The sequence below is a fragment of the Akebia trifoliata genome, chromosome 1 (genome assembly GCF_017979445.1).
Source record: "Akebia trifoliata isolate Shusen 1 chromosome 1, ASM1797944v1, whole genome shotgun sequence".
NCBI classification, from domain to species: domain Eukaryota; kingdom Viridiplantae; phylum Streptophyta; class Magnoliopsida; order Ranunculales; family Lardizabalaceae; genus Akebia; species Akebia trifoliata.
The window spans coordinates 21,935,712-21,953,142 of record NC_141375.1 but is presented as its reverse complement, the minus strand read 5'-3'; the positions used below and the strand labels follow the sequence as shown (position 1 = coordinate 21,953,142).

The window sequence follows — 17,431 nt, the reverse complement described above, 5'->3', positions numbered from 1 at the left end:
TCTCTTAGCCAACTCCATGCAATACAGCATCATATAGTCCTATATTAAACTCTTGTGAGCCCATTGATACATGAAGAATCCATCCCTCGTTCTACTCCACACCAAAAATCAGATTGATTTCTGACCTTAGGATTCAATCATTTTGCATCAATGTTTTCAAGGACATACTATTTGGTGGGTCCATTGGTGAAGATGTAAAAGATACTCCAATAAAATGGATAGAAATCACTAATGAGGCTGAAGAATGACCCAAATATTACTGGGCCCAAGAAATCGTGCTATTTGGTGCAAAATGGATAGCTAAATAACTACCCAACTCCCAGGAGTACAGGATGGACAATCTTACTACACTTGTATATAACTCTCATACTCAACAACCCCCAAAACCAAAACAATGGAAGCCATGAATGGTTTCCTCTCCTTCCCCAACTATGAGAGTCTGAAAAACCAAGACACCGCAATTCGAAGATTCTGCGCTGCACGGGTCGAGCAAGAACAAGTAGCAGTAGATTGGGAAGAAACATTTAATGAGATAGAATTATTGTCAACCTTTGATACCATTAGCACTCCTCACCTAGTCTCAGCGGAAGAAGAAGAAGAATTCGTCGATAGCTTCATTAACATGGATTGCTATAACGAAGATGACAACAAGTCCGGAGACAAATCCCAACCATGCAATGAGTTTCAAGAAAACCTTGAAAAAATTTCTTTAATGAGTGACGTTATTTACGAAGAGCTTCCCATCATCGAAGAGGATGAGTTCGACATGTTTGAAGACTTTGGTGTTGGTGTGGGTTCAGATGTTGTTGTGGTCCCCAATATCGGGGATGTTAGCCATGGTGTAGACCAAGGGCTTCACCTTGTGCACTTATTGTTAGCTTGTGCTGAAGCTGTCGGTTGTAGGCACGCCCAACTTGCTAATTCGATGCTTAATCGAATTTGGGCTTCTGCTAATCCATTTGGTGATTCCTTGCAACGCGTCTCGTTTTGCTTTGCAATGGGTTTGAAGTCTAGATTATCATCATCATCACTTCTTCACAATGTGGGTGCATTTAGTCATGCAACTATGGGTGATGTTCCCTTGATTAGTAGGGAAGAGAAGATAGAAGCCTTTCACTTACTCTATCAAACAACTCCTTATATCGCCTTCGGTTTCATGGCTGCAAACGAAGCTATATATCAAGCAACCCAAGGTAAGGATTCAATTCATATAATTGATCTAGGTATGGAACATGTCCTTCAATGGCCTTCCTTGATAAGGAACCTCACTTCACGCCCCAAAGGACCACCAAAAAAGCTTCGTATCACAGGTGTAATTCAAGTTTCCGATCTTTTAGATCTTGAAGTTGGTGTAAAAACTTTAATTGAAGATGCCAATGCACTAGGGATTCATATAGAGTTTAACATGATTGAAGGGCCCGCAACACCATCTCTATTGACAATCGAGAATCTCGACTTGAGGGAAGGAGAAGTATTGATTGTTAATAGTTTGATGCATTTGCACAAGTATGTCAAGGAGAGTAGGGGGTCTTTAAAAGTTGTTCTTCAAGCTATTAAGAAACTTAATCCAAGCTTACTCACCGTGATCGAACAAGATGCGAACCATAACGGGCCATTCTTTCTTGGAAGATTCCTTGAATCCCTTCACTATTACTCTGCCATTTTCGACTCCCTTGAAGCTAGTCTTCCTCGAAATAGTCCACAAAGGATTAAGATCGAAAGGCTGCATTTCGCGGAAGAAATACGTAATATTGTTGCTTATGAGGGATCAGATAGAGTCGAGAGACATGAAAAAGCAGATCAATGGCGACGACAATTAGGTCGAGCTGGATTTCAAGTTGTGGGGTTGAAGTCTATGAGTCAAGCTAGGATGATGTTATCTGTTTATGGGTGTGATGGATATAGTCTTGCTAATGAGAAAGGTTGCCTTCTTCTTGGATGGAAAGGGAGACCCATAATGTTGGCTTCTGCATGGCAAGTTCACAATGCATCATCGTCTTGACGTTGTGGATGGTTAGTCGATGTCCGATCAAAATTTATTCAAATGAAGTTTATCAATGATGATCATAATTCACCAAAAAAAACAATGTTGGTTTTAATTTCGTCGAAGAGAATTCCCTATTAAATTTGATGTTTATTGAACTCTAATTCCTTCATCATAAACAATTGTAGTTTTTTTTTCTTTTTTTCTTTTTTGAGTTGTGGGGGAGTGGATCAAAGGTTGCCAAATATATCAAGGTTAGCTTAAAGGTTGAAGAGCTTAAAATGGTGGATTTTTTGGGAAGAAATCAAGGGACTTTTTCAAGAGACCTTCTATTAGCATATCAGCATTTAATTTACTTACAACACACCAACCTTTCAAGTTCAATGATTTTGCCTGATTGAAGATAACTTGAGTTTTAAAACTATAATTCTAACCAACATTGGAAAACTTTCCCAAGACGGAACTTGAATTGACAACCCTGCCTAGAAGAATCAGGTGAACTAGTTGAGGAACTGATCAAGCAATTCATATTGCACAAAATGTTGCAAAAATGGTTCATAATTTATGCTCAATTAGCAGACCTAAATAACAAAATAAACATCATTTTATTCTTATTGGTCCAAAATCAAAAGAATAAATTACACATAAAATATCTGCCCCACGTTCAAAAGACTCTCATGAGGAACATTGAAGATAACACTGTTCTCCCTGCATATCCTCCTTAGGAATGCATATATATAATCGACGGCGATCTTCTTAATGAATATCGAATCCCTCCTCGCCCTTACTACTGTGTTCCCCAATATGTGTACAACCCCAGCATCTCTACAACTATTCAAGAACTCCAACTCATCCAACTCCGACTGATTGTTCGTCTGCCCTGATGACCCCATCAAGCTATGATCCTGTAAGTGAGCCTTAAAGGGCATGATTGAATCGTTCGATGACATAGTAGGGTCCGCATTCGAAGAGGTGGTATTGTTGTTCTCAATCAAATGAGTGAAATCGGACTGCTCCGTTTGTTGTCCATACAAACTATAATCATCCGAATCCGTACATCCTTCCATCATCGACTCTAGACGTACAAAAACAAAGAGACTATCGAAGAGTATCTTCTCAAAATCATCGTCCTTCTTGTGTAGGTCTTTATAACCATACCTCGCAACGCAACGAAACATGTGGAAGCTCTTTGGTCCAATCCTTTTCACAAGGAATCTTTCCTCTTGGGGCACGGTGTAGACGGGGAGATACTTCACACATACAAAGATGACGGCCGAGTGGATGGCGGGGAGGTTAGTTATAAAGTGAGAGAAGATGTGGGGTACCCCACTTGCTAATTCAGTGTACACAAGTCCAATCCCGGGGACTCGGACCAATCCCAAGCTCGGACCCAGCCCTAGTATCCATGCCATGGAAACCCTACTTTGCATCTCGAACTCATATCGTTTCACCGTCCCATAGTGCCAAACGTACATTATGACAAGAAATGCAGCTGCGATCACTAGTGGAACCCAACCACCTTGGCCAACCTTGAGAAGTACTGCAGACAAGTATGTGCACTCCACAACGAGTGATAACACAGTGAAGATGAGGACGAGAATCCAATGGCACCGCCACACCAACAACATAATAAGAATCATAAGAAATGTTGTTACTAGCATAACTATCACAACAGCTGTTCCTGTTTTTGTTGCACAAGAAAAGATATTATCAAATGTAATTGTAATTCCCATTCAGAAGTAAGAAATATTATGAAAAAAAATCGATAAAAGAAAAAAAGGTAGTTATCAAAGCTAAATAAGTCATATAAGCTCTATGAAAGGTATTAAATTTCAATTTTGGTGACTATTTTGATCAATCTAGGAATAAAAATATTTTGATCAGCATTGAAATTAATACAATGCACATAAAAATGTTGCAGAATGTTTTATTGAAATTGTAGGAAATGATAAAACAGACATTAAAATGCACTTGTAAGTCATAAAAATACAATAAAATATCATAAAAAGTGCAGAAATGAAGATCAACAATGTTGCACTGAGAGCTGCTATTGGCACCTCAACTTTTACTTATTACACCCCACTTAAAAATAAAGAAAATAAATGAATAATTGAGAATAAGTAAAAGTTGGGGTGCCAATAGAAGATCTCTCTCAATTTTTTTCTCTAGATTTTTATTTTTTGGGTTTGGGATTTTGTATGAGCCTAATCATAATTGTAAACAATTTCTGAAATTATTTAAACGAGTGTTATAATGTTGAGATAATAATTTGACCCACCCCTTTGTAATGTTTGAATAGTGTGTTTTAATCTTTAACTGGGGTGTGATAAATAATTTAAAATTTGAGGTGTAATTAGTAAAAGTTGGAGTCCCAATAGCAGCTCTCCTACACATGTGTGCAAGTATTTGATAGCTCGAGAGTGTAAAATAACAGTATTCTGCATGGAAATGAAAACAATAATATCACATTAACTAAATTAAGCTTAATATGTATAAAATACTTGCATAATGAACAAACAATTAAACATTACATTCACCCATATTATATATTTATTTTTTAAATTTGGGTAGATAAATTACTAATACACCCAACTAATTAGAATATGGATGTTTACGAACGTACTAACATGCTTAGAATAAATCAGAATAAGATGTTACATACCTAATTAATTCTAATTTATTTATACAATAATTGAATATTGTGCATATTTTTTTATTAGTGACTTTTTCGAACAACGATGACTGATATTACTATTATTATGTGTGATCTAGAAGTAATTTATAAGCCTTGTTATTTTTATAAATTCATTGATATTTTTCAAAAAAGAATATTTCAGTTGAAGTTTATTGTCGATCAGAATATTTCCATCAAAATCTTGGCACTTTATCCCTAAAACTTAATTATTTCGCAAAATGAACAGTGATTTCCACAAATATAATGAAACTATTGGTTAAATTCTGTGTTAGATCTTGTGAAATTGAAAATATTTTGGTATGACGTTTTTAGAGGCGTATGAGTCTTGTGCTTTGAAGTGCACCGCAGGATGAGGCTCATTAAAAAAAAAAAAAAAAGCAGATAAGGCTTACGCCTCACGCAGATAAAGCTATGAGTTGAGAGGACCAACAAAGGAAAAGGAAATAAGTGTATATGAGGTTAACCTTCATAGTTCAAAGTTTCATTTTGTTTCAGAATATTCCGGTGGAACATTATAGTTTCAGATAAAATTGGAGTGAAATAATGGCCTCAGAACGTTGAATGTTTTGGATTGTCTTGAAATGAGTGGGAGTGTTTTGGTTGAAATGTTTAAGTTTTTCTCAAGAATGAAACATTTCCTCAAGACCTCAAACCTTGTTAACCCTCCATACAAACAATAAGATCCTATCTGCATACACAATCTTCCAAATAGAAGAACTCCTTGAAATCTTTAAGAATTGATGACCATTTATGCATGACCTAAGAAACCGCAAACAAACAAAAAACAACAAAAACAAAAACAAATACAAAAAACAGAGGAAACCTTCACAACAATCGCATCCTGAGGAAAAAGTTGTGCTACATTAACTACTTAAAAGACTAGGTATTAATCACAGCATATCTCTAGTAAATCTTGGACTCAAGGACAGAAGGTAAACTAGATTTCCCAAAGCAAATTGCTATGAGAAAAAGATGGTAAGCATATTCACCAGCAACTTTATTTAGGGAAAAAATTATAATGATCCATTTGACGGTAATCAAGTGATTTATAGTAGTTTTATTTTTATTTTTTTACAAAGAATAAAAAGAACTTGCAAGGAACTCCCCAAAGAAACAATCAAAAGACATCGAAAAAATGGAATAGAGGAAAACATGGGCGGGCAAAATAGAAGGTTCTTACATATAAGAATCATTATGGCTCCAAAATAAATATCTCTCGACTTAATTCAAGGAGGAGATGAGAGAACTTTCAAGATGGGAAAATAAGCCAATAATCAAGCAAATCCCGTAATCATTTAGGTTTCTCTTAAAATGACAAATCCAATGACAAATCCCCCCCCCCCCCCCCCCTCTAACCAAAATCATGAAATCCTCAATAAAATGCTTTGTCAAGGGAGAAAGAGATAAAAACAATAAAAAATAATGATGATGACCAAATTCCTACACCATTTGTCCTCCCAAATAGATCTCAACAATTACTTGCTACGATTGCACATATTGATCGCTTCGACACCCATAAGGAAGCAAGATTTGCTAAAAACTAACTCTTAGACTTCTGAAGCAGCATTTAAATAGGAAAAGCATAAGCCTTCTCCAAACTAGATGATTCGTTACCAAACCTCCAAAGTCACAAAACATTGAATTCGTCACCTTAAGATTCTTAATTTCCAACTATCACTTTTATTAGGGGAGTAAACAATATTCCAATTAACCAAATGGTACTTAAATGGGGCCAAATCTAAGATAACCTTTTTGATTGCTTCGGTAAGTTTAACCCAATCCGAGTTTTGAACTCCAATAGGAAAAATGAGAGGGCTTACATGGTTCTTAGGAGAAAATCTGATAGATTAAGGAAGTCCCCCCTCTCGTTTGTTCCCTTCACAACAATCCTCACATGACTGAAACCTACAAACTTTTTGTGGCTAGTTTTAACAAGTGGAGCAGCAACAAACTTTACCAACCTAAATTCTCATAGAAGTGGGGTCACTTATACATTCACATAGGTGATTCTATCAAGGACTCCCTATATCTCCACCTCCGGTTGTACTACTACATCATAGGGATGGATATTGAGAGACTTGCTAGTAGTATCCTCAACAATCACATAAATAACTTCTTTTTTTTCCATTGAACCTAGATTTTAGGTTCTCCAGCCACAAATGTTGGGCTCCTATTGTTGGTGATTCAATTTTCAATTGGCTTTCAGCCTACCCCCCTCTTTTTACTGTAAATTAGCTCTCTAAGAAGTCCATTTGTTCCAGATTAGCTAAGTTTTCTTTTACTTTACATAGTCAATAGCTATGATCCATGTTTAAACAACTGCCTGCACAATGTTGTTACCAAATTGGTATATCCATCAAGAAATGCTTTAGCCACCCTGCTTCGTCACCAATTATATTTAAAGCTATCAACTCCAATTCCATAGTGAATCAGGCTAAACATTGTTTGGTTCATTTCCAAAACACAACAATTCCTCCAAATACACATCCACTTGAAGACCTGAATTCATTTGAACCTGAAATCCAATGATAATGGAGACCATAATCTAAAAAGTATCTTAATACCCTACTTAGAGCATCTCAATGCTCTTGTTTTAGGTTACTAGTGTATCGACTAAGTCTACCCACATGTTTATGATAATATCATTAATAAAGGAAGAAAGCAATACAAGGAAGAGGAGGTTGACACAACCATCCTCGAGAGATTGGAATTTCTCAACTAATGGAATAAAAACAACAAAACCAAAAGAACTAACTCATTTACGTTTTATCCACAATTATTTACTCCCACCTAAAAATGAGATCTTCAAAATAAAACCCTACGAATTCTTAAAATATTTGCACCAGAAAAACAAAAGTCCCAGATTACTCTACAATATTTGGTCTAGTATATCAACTATATTTCGCCTAGTAAAATTCATTATATATATGATGCTACCATTCTAATTGATGTAAACTAAATTCAACACTTTTTCTTAGACTACTAATAGTGTCAAAAGTAACGATAATTGGATAGCAGTTCAACTAATCAAATTCTCTAGCACATTCTTTATGTAATGCGATCGGGTCAAAGTTATTATTTCTTTATTTTATTTCCTGGTATAACATTACCCAATCTTTCAAATCAAAGTTTTTCATAAAAAGCCTTTTAGTTCTATTTATTAGATATATGCTAGTGCTAATAATCAATATGCATTTGACATATAAGCAAATTATTACTCCAATTTTACAGCGAAATTAACATTATATACCCTTTTCTGCCTTATTTATTTTTGGATCCATCTGACACCAAGTTTTTGTTTAGGGGCTTGTATAAGTCTATACAAGGACTTTTTAGATCTTCAGCTTTTCTCTTCTCATGCCATTTATTACAAGTTACGAGCCGTAATGTTGGTCTATGCATATTTCTTCTTATATACCACCATTAAGAAATGCAGTCTTGACATTTTATTTAATGAATTGGGAGATTGGAGGGATTAAAAATTGAGAGAAAATTTATACTTTGGATTTTTAAAAAAAGGAGAGAAATAAGGAGAGGAAGATAAAAGAGAAGTTTTGACCGAAAAAGAAAGTCGTGTTTGAGGAAATTTACAGTGTTACTTGTCTACCAGATTAAGATGTTTCACTGTAAATGCATAACCACAAAAGTCAAAAGTTCTTGAAACAAATAAGGAAAAAAAAAGTAATGAAGATGCTTAATAATAAAGGTAAGGAGATTGATAGGAAAACTACAACTGAGGTTTGATAATGGAGACAAGAAGAGAGTAAAGATTGAGAGTTTAAGGGAAGGAGGGTTTGGAGATGGATGAGCAAGTAAGAAAAATATGATTGACTTACCATACTAGATAATGAATACTCAAGACCTTTGACCGCTCTAATACCATGATAGACAAAATATGAGTGACTGAAAAAACTATTCTGCATGAGCCCCTTGTTCATGTATTTCCATGTATATATACAATAACACATAACGGTTCTCTTCCCAAGGTTTATCCCTCACATAAGTAGGGGCTGTAATTTAATATCCCCATGAATCTCAAGAATAACTTTTGTCTTTTCTCTACTCCCTTCCCAAGGATACTCATCTAACTTTATTATCTTTCTTCTTCTACCCTTTCCAATAATGCCCTTCTAAATTTATTCTCGTTCCTCTTTTCCCTTTTTTTTCCAATGATAGCCCTCCAACTTTATTGCCTTTTGCCCTTCTACCCTTTTCCAATAATACCCCTACAGACTTTATTGTCTTTCTTCTTTTACCCCCTTAACCTCAAAGAAGGCGACTGTTCCATAGGCATGAGCAAACTCTAGTATAACTATATATTAGCACGCACAATGCATGGTCTTTACATGTGATGGAAATCACGCACATGAACTACATATCTAAGAAAAATCCCAATCCCAATGCTGAGATCATTTGAAGAGCATTTAATCTTTAACACCCCCCCACCCCACCCACATACACAAAAAAATAATTAAATAAATACAAATAAATAAATTACATAAATGGGCAAGCTTGTTTTGAAAAGAATACAACACAAATCCTTTGTTACTTCTATTAAAGGAATATAATTAGAATATCAACTTCGATATAATTGGAAGAATAAAAGGCAGCATTGACATACCAAGTCAAGGATATCACTTCTTTTTATGTTAATGAATATTTGTACACAAAGAGATTCATATGTATATGGTTTGGGACTTGAATAAGTTGTTTCCACCTTAAATGAGAAGATTGGGGGAAAGGGGCGCACATGAAGGAGTTAATTTTCAGAATTTTTGGTTTGTTGTTTTTTTGTTGCAAGCAGTTTAAGGAGTTTGCGAGTTTGTTTTTTGAAGATTTTATATTTCGATGAGAAAATGTAATTAGGGAGCAGTTATTTCCTTTGTCTTTCCTTGAGGACTCCTTGTCCTCTTATCAATAAAATTTACACTTATCAAAAATAAAAAAATAAAAGGAAAGGGGCACATGAAGATTTTTCAATTGTTGATGTTTTAGCATATGAGCCAAGATTGTGTCATTCAGTATGTCAAACTAATGGTGCATAATACAAGAGACAAACTCACCATAAGCATTTCCAATCTGGCTTTGATTTCTGAACCCAGCAGTGACGGCAATGCAAAGAACCATAAGAATCCAATTAATATCCGGAATGTATATCTGCCCCAAGAACTTTCTAGAAGTATGAACAACTTTGACCCTCGGAAAACAGCCAAGTGCAAGAGCTTGCTTGATTATTGAAAAAGTTGCAGATATTGTGGCCTGACTTGCAACGATAGCAGCCGCTGTTGCAACAATAAACATCGGCCAGTATATGCCCTCTACAAAAAATATAAATTGGGTCAATCGTTCCCTTAACGTTAAAAAAGTTGAAGACTTCAAATAAGCAATGGTGACAGTAAAACAGTGTTTTAAAACCAAACAGGACTGAGGTCCAACTGGATTTTGAAAAAATATCAGTTTGATTCACTTTGAACCAGGATTTTATAAAGAACCATCAGTTTTTTGAAAATCAACAGTTCAACCACACAAACCATCGGTTCTCATGAACTGGTTCTTCAATACTAAAAAATATATTATTACTAAAAATATTTTTTGTTAGGATTTTTTCAGAGAGTTTCTATTGCCACCCCAACTTCTGCTAATGCCACCCCAACATTTGTGCTAATTGTTTGGTGATTTACACATGAATTGGGGTGGCGTTAGCAAAAGTTGGTGTAGCAATAGAATCTCTCTTTTTTTAAAGGAACGAAGTTGATAACCTTTGTAGAATGGAAGAAAATATAATGATTTCAAGAAAATATTTACTCCTTTCGTGTTTTTTACATGAATTCATTAAAAAGTTCATAAATTTTCATTCTTTTTTATTCTATTTTATTTGATTATTATATATATATATATAATTATTTAATAAATACAAATTGGTCCAACCAAATTGAACTCCGGTTTGATCATTTGAGCAAAATTTCGGTTTGATTATCGGGTTCGGTTTTTAAAACATTGCTAAAAAAGGAGAGCAGAACAAACTTGGAATAGAACGATAGAAGGCATCAACCACATGATCATGGTTCTTCATAAGGTAAGCAGCTTGTCCAGAATACGCCAAAAGAAGGCAAGGGAACACAACTACCGTAAAAGCAATCTGAACAGCCAATACGGGGAAATGGGCTAAGTCAGCAAAAAGTGCTTCGGTCCCTGAAGCAATGATAAGCATACATCAGACTCCTCGAGCACAATGCATCATAATTATGTTTAATAAGAATCACAAAAAAGAGGATAACCTGTGATACTAAGCATGATCCCTCCTAGAGAGGTCCAACCACCCCGACTGAGGTACCGATAAACATAAACTGGAGAGAAAGCTTTGAGAACCGTGGGGTCATATTTCCATATGTTGAATGCACCGACACCACCGATCAATAGAAACCAAAGGAGAACAATTGGAGCAAAGAACAAGCCAACTCTATCTGTTCCATGATGTTGCATGCTAAACAACCCAACTAATATAACTACAGCGACAATTACAACTACATCTGCATCAAAGAGAATAAAAAAATAATTATTAAGACGAAAAGGTTTCAAACTCAAATGAAAGAAATCCAAAATGGAAACAATTTCTATAGAACGAGCCACAAATGTTGAAATTTAGACATAGGAATATACCATTACTCATCTTGGGGTGGTCTACCTTGATCCCACCGGCAGCCGAAAGAACTGCCACAATATAGTTTTAGTTCAGACCCCATGAAAAAAAAAGAGGGAAGTACAAAGCATAGCATTGACTATGTTGAATGTTAAAGAAAGATCACAAAAATTAAAACTACAAAAGAAATCATGCTTACAATAGAAAACAGTAATCAAATAAGCAAATTTAGAAATAGAACTCTTAATTGAACAAGGGTCCATTTAAACACAAATATACCAAATATGAGGATTAGAAAGTTTGTGATGCAACTATTAATAAATAATAAAAGTAAAAAAAAAAAAACATGGGTAAGTACTACTTTTTATATTCATTTAAATCTATTAAAGAAGAATTATTGGTAGCATCATAAGACTGAGGTTATGGTGATTATAGCCACTAAATGTTGTTTTAATGCCTCACCAAAAAATACATAGTTCAGATCATACTAAGCGTGAAGGTTCAATTAGGTTAGGAAAGTCTGTGTGGAGGCCTCAAGTAAACAAAAGACATTACATCGACATATTAAGTTATTAACCAAATTCTTGTCAGTAGTAATTCAGGCTGATTTGCATAGATTAGCTTGGAAAATTAAGACCTCAACGAGAGGTCGGACCATCAGCACTACATTTTACAACTCAAACCAGCACAAAGCAAGGTTTAAAATAAGTTACTCAGCGGCCGTTACTGTTAGTTCCATTAAAACAGCAACAGAATGACATTAAATAATGGTGGACCCTACACAAATAATACTAAAAATGTTTTGAAAATGAATTTCAAAATGGATTGTGAAATTAATAAATGGTAAACAGCGGCCACTATTTTCAATGCAACGACATAAAACAAAAGCACCTAATAACGCTACAAGTAACATTATAACATTAATTTTAAAAAATAATGGCTCGTACGAAAAATAAAATGGCCAATAATGCAAAGCATTTATTTCTGAAAAAATACAAGTTTGGGCAATACAAATACTATAATGATGGTTGTTATTTAACTTTAGTGATGCTATTTTAAACAATGGAGCAAATTACTGGAAAAAAACAGTAATAATGATGATGATATAAACAGAAACATATTATATAATAAAGAAGGCAATATAAAATCTAGCAATGTGTTACAGAAAATATGAGCGTGTGTGCATGTATAACAAGGCTAAGTGGCTCAAAGCAAGCATGGACATGACCTGATATCGCCGGAGTGAGAATCCCATCACCAATCACCATGCAAGTGCCAACGAGGACAAGAATTAGAAGTGTGTTCCTCCTGTAAGCATGTGCCTCCAACCATCTCTTGGTTTTTGCAGCAAATGATTGTTCATGGAATATGTGACGACTATATGTTGTTAACTCCTCATCCGTACGGTGTTGATTTGGAATAGTATTTATTTTTGCATGTCGACAAAGTAGCGAATAAAGAGCAAAAGTTCCACCTGCCAAGCAGGGAGAGGTCAAGCTTACTGACAAAGGTCACTTCCCAATCAATGTCCAAATCAAATTAACAATTCAGTTTCTAAAAGTTCCGTGGTGTCGTACACATATACTTTTTTCCTTTTTTTGATAACCAAGAAATTTTATTGAAAAGAGGACAAGGAGTCCTCGAGGGAAGAAACAACTAGCGAAGGCCAAAAGACAACAAAACAGAAAGAGTGCTGATTTTGTAACTCAACCTGACAGGGTAACTCAAAAACTCACTGACGTGGCAGGTGCAAGAACCATAGAATTTTTCCCTTTGGATACACAACTGCACATGTTTTATGGGGATGTGCAGTTGTGTATCCTGAGGGGAAAAAGCTACGGTTCTTGCAGGGTACACATCAGTTGAGTTTTTGAGTTACCCTGTCAGGTTGAGTAACAAAATCATTACACAAACAGAAAGAAAACAAACAAAACAAAACCACAACACCCAAGGGAGTGGTCACCCTCTACACACCAGATTCTACTTAAACAAGAAATCTTCTAACGAGAACCCCCCAGCAAGCCCACAATGCTAAAGATGATTTCTTGCAAAGAAAACTCCTTTCCTTGGAAGACTCACCCATTCCTTTCTTTCCATAAGCCTCACCATATACTTGACACAAACAAACACTCTTACTGAAACAAACTAGAAGGTAGCATTTGCAAACGCACACGTATCAAAATGGCATATTTATAATTTAAAATATTGATTCAAGGGTTTTTGAAGATTACATAGTAAAAAGGATACTTTTGTAGTTTTGAAAACTAAAAAGCGTGATTAGACAGTTGTAGGCTGTAATTTTCTTTGGTTTTTACCAAAATGACCTGATTATATTAAATTTAAATATAAAAGTGGGAGCATTAATGGCCACTCAAATTTTGCTGTCGAACCACTTCTACTCCCCCTTCTCTCATTATAATAGTAAAGTTGTTGATTACTTTAATATCGTTCTTTCAGCCATTCTTAATATCCTGTAAAATTTCCATTTTTTTTTGTGAGAGTTTAACTACAAGTACATATTTATGAGTAATCACATTTTTGGACTCATTTTCATTTCTATGAAAAAATTTCAATTTTTTTAACAAAAGATTCACTTCATGTATTATGAGACAAGGCCAATATATAAAATCACACGTTACAAATTGTTCTTTAGAGTTCCTAACACCAGCTCTGAAACTGGCATCCCAGTCCTTGATTTGATCATGTGATCCAACTTTGCTAGTATCAAAGCTGTCCGTGTTGCATTGTTGGTCCGAAGCCTGGTTGAGCTAGAATAAAACTTTTACTAAATCACTTTAATGAATCAGATCAAATAGCAGAACAGGATTTAAGTTGCCAAATAATTGGGATAAAGTATTAACAATGATAACATTGGAGGTATCTATCAGAAAAAAACAAAACAAAAAACAATGGAGGTCAATCTTGGATCATGTGTCTTGATGAAGTAGACATGCTTCACATATAAGGTGGAACAAAAGACAAGAAAATATATATATGTATATATTGCAGAACATGTAATACAAAAGGCTATAAATTAGCCAAATCTCTCAATACACATACAACTAATGCATATGTACTATACATGTTTCTGTTGGGTGATAAGCATCTATGCCCTTATCTCTTGGGGTCATAACACAGAACCACACTTCACAGCCAATGTCCAAGGCGACCTACTCTGCAGTGGTTTTCACTCAATGGTAACCTTTTTTGGGGTTCCCAAGTAGACTTTTCCCAGTTCACCCCTTGCAGGGCTCGAACTCACAATGTGGTGGTGGCTCTTATATGCCATTTGATTTGAACCTATCCAAACACCAAAAGCACCAAGGCGATAACTAAAATAAGTTCAAAAAATGTTCATAGTGTGAGATGGGTGGTTTACCTTGGCCATTATCATTCGCCCTCAACACCACAAAGACATACTTGAGGAGCGGAATAAGTGTAAGGGAGTATATAATCAATGAAAGAGCTCCAATTACATCCTCGGGATCATTAATTCCATGAGGAAATGTATTGTAGAATACATACAAAGGAGATGTGCCCAAGTCCCCATAGACCACTCCAAGACTTTGGAATGCTAGTCGCAAAACCAATAGTGATGAAAATTTCTGCATAGAAAATAAAACTGAATCACCATATAAAATTCACAACCTCCAAACATGAATCTTGATCATCAATTGTAGACAAAATTGAATGAAGGGACATGATTCGTTCAGCCAATGCCAAATTTTTGTAATAAGGCGTCAATGATGATAATGGTACAGATTACATTTCAAGCCTAATCACCCACAAAACAGTCTTATAACCAACAACTTGGAAACTAATTCATCAACTCTTAAATACCTTAACCGAGCATACTTGAAGATTGGGTCAAATAAAAGATTAGTGGACTATTCAAGGTCATGTAAACTAGAATTTCAAACATGAATTTTAAAATGATGAATTGGACAATAAACCAAACAGAATTGAATGGGGGGACATAACTCATTCAGCCCAATGCCAATTTTTTGCAATAAGGTATCAATGATGATGATGGTACACATATTTTGAGTCTACCAATCACCCACAAAACAGTCTCAGCCAACTTATAACCAACAACTCAGAACCCAATTCATCGATTCAGAAATCTCTTAACCAGCCAAACTTAAAGAATTAATTGGGTTATGTACAAGATTAGTGAATTATTCAAGGCATTGTTTAACTATATTTTCAAACATGAATTTTAAATTGATGAATTGGATCATAAAACAGTCCATAACACCACAGTTCTACAAAAATATGCTAAAGGAACCATAATTAAATCATATTCAAACCTTCTCTTTGTACATATTTCTAAGCTTCCCAGCCTCCTCATCCATGGGCTGATCAAGTTTTTGGTCCAACTCCCACATACTCCCTCTGTTACAACTTTCTTCATCGTTTAGTGTCGAATCCATCGAACCCACGAAACTGCCACCCGATTTCACAACCTCCCCAAAGTTCAATCTTTCCCTTCTCTTCTCTTTTCCCCTCTCACACAAGTTCCTAACTGAGAGCTGGAAATGTTTCAAGTTCAACTGCCAATCAAAATACCAACAAAACCCATATTCTATCAAACAATTCACCACGTCAAAACTCAAACTAAACTAAAATCCTAAAAAAATTCAACAAAAATCAGGAACTCATCTCTCCAAAATGATTCTCCATGTGAGAGAAGATAGAATAATTGATACCCACTATAAATAAGTAAAAAAACAGGGGAGTTTCAATTCCGTCAAAGAATCTACTTGAGGATACAATTACACATATCAACATCATAAAATGGAGAAAAAAAAAAAAAGAAAATCAATATTTTTATCCTTATCTTCCAATATATTTTTTTTCTCTATTTTTAAATCAAAATCCAAAGTGGGGTCAACTAAACACAATCAATGTCAACCACAGAAACATAAACCATTAAAAATCTCAAATACCCATTAAAGATTACAGAGGTTGCAGTCATCTAGAGCCCATGAATCTCTCTATTCCCAAAGATCCAACTTATCTTACTAAATGAGTGAAGAACAAGAAGCTGAAACTCATGGATTACAGAAGAATAGAAGAAAAGCTGAGGTTGTAACAGTCTCTCTCTCTCTCTCTCTCTGGATTAGAGAAGAGTAGAAGAGTTGAGGAGGTGCGTTTCTCTCTCTCACTCATACGTGCCTTTCACCAGAACAGAACTCAGACGTGTCTGTTAAAACATAAAAATACAGAGACCTTTCTCAGTTTCTGCCACTAAAAAACAAAAAACAGTATCCGTTATTTCCAGGCGCCTTCGTGAGTTTGATCTCTCTGCGTGCGTTACTTTCTCGTTGGATAAGTTTTTATTTTAAAATTTTAAAATAAGATTGTAATTTTTTTTTCAAGAAAATCAATTTTCAGTAGTTAAAGTATTTGTAGAAGCCCATGGGCCTAACTCATCCTCACAAAATCGACTTATAAGGTGACGATATTACCCCACGTTTATATACAACCCAAGATCATGATACCTAGGCGATGTGAGACTATCTCTTACACTCCCCCTCATGTGTAATGTGTCTCTTACACCCCTTTGGTGATCCCCTTAGATACCATGTAAAAGCCCATGGACCTTATCATCCTCACAAAACAGACTTTTAAGGTGAGGATTGCCTTAAGTTTATATACAGCCCAAGGCTATGATACTCAGGCAATGTGGGACTATTTCTTACAATATTAACTATTGAACTTGCAAATTAAACAAAAAATTTCAAATATATATGGAAGCATTCAAGGGACATAAAAATATATGTAAAAACAATCATTTTTTTAAATATGGGTTAGAAGGTTTTGATTGGACTTACTTTTTGTGAGGATGATCTTCTCATCATAGAGATCATCCTCACAAAAAATCAACTCAATCCGAAACTTTACTTATGTCTCTTGAACGCCCCTCCCCTACATATATACATATATGAGAGATTGGTTTTAGCATTGTCAATATCTAATTTGGTCTTTTTCAATTTGTTAATTTTGATTCGGGAATTTGGATTTTGATAAATATTTGATTTGATAATCTAACAGATTAATTCTGGATGAAGCATGTTATTATAAAGATCATCCTCACAAAACATCAGAT

At 35.1% G+C, this 17,431-nt stretch overlaps 1 protein-coding gene and 1 pseudogene across 1 annotated transcript; one reads left to right on the top strand and one right to left on the bottom strand.

Annotated features, from left to right (window-relative positions):
• Positions 1 to 394: 394 nt before the first annotated feature.
• LOC147410943 (GRAS family protein RAD1 pseudogene) lies at positions 395 to 2,002 on the top strand (annotated as a pseudogene).
• Positions 2,003 to 2,570: 568 nt separating this feature from the next.
• Positions 2,571 to 16,599, bottom strand: KUP10 (K+ uptake permease 10). The gene is made up of 9 exons (XM_086441878.1): positions 16,269 to 16,599; positions 15,630 to 15,872; positions 14,699 to 14,924; positions 12,548 to 12,793; positions 11,340 to 11,390; positions 10,958 to 11,209; positions 10,704 to 10,871; positions 9,743 to 9,997; positions 2,571 to 3,665 (listed from the first exon to the last, which is right to left on the bottom strand). The coding sequence occupies exons 2-9, from the start codon at positions 15,750 to 15,752 to the stop codon at positions 2,623 to 2,625; spliced, it is 2,364 nt and encodes a 787-aa protein (XP_086298004.1). The 5' UTR covers positions 15,753 to 15,872; positions 16,269 to 16,599; the 3' UTR covers positions 2,571 to 2,622.
• Between the last annotated feature and the right edge of the window lie 832 nt (positions 16,600 to 17,431).

Coding starts and splice junctions, on each gene's coding strand:
- KUP10 (XM_086441878.1), bottom strand. CDS start 15,752: ATGGATTCGACACTAAACGATGAAGAAAGTTGTAACAGAGGGAGTATG. Junction 14,925..15,629: donor GAAATATGTACAAAGAGAAG/GTTTGAATATGA, acceptor TTTTCTATGCAG/AAATTTTCATCACTATTGGT. Junction 11,391..12,547: donor TCTCACTCCGGCGATATCAG/GTCATGTCCATG, acceptor ATATTGTGGCAG/TTCTTTCGGCTGCCGGTGGG.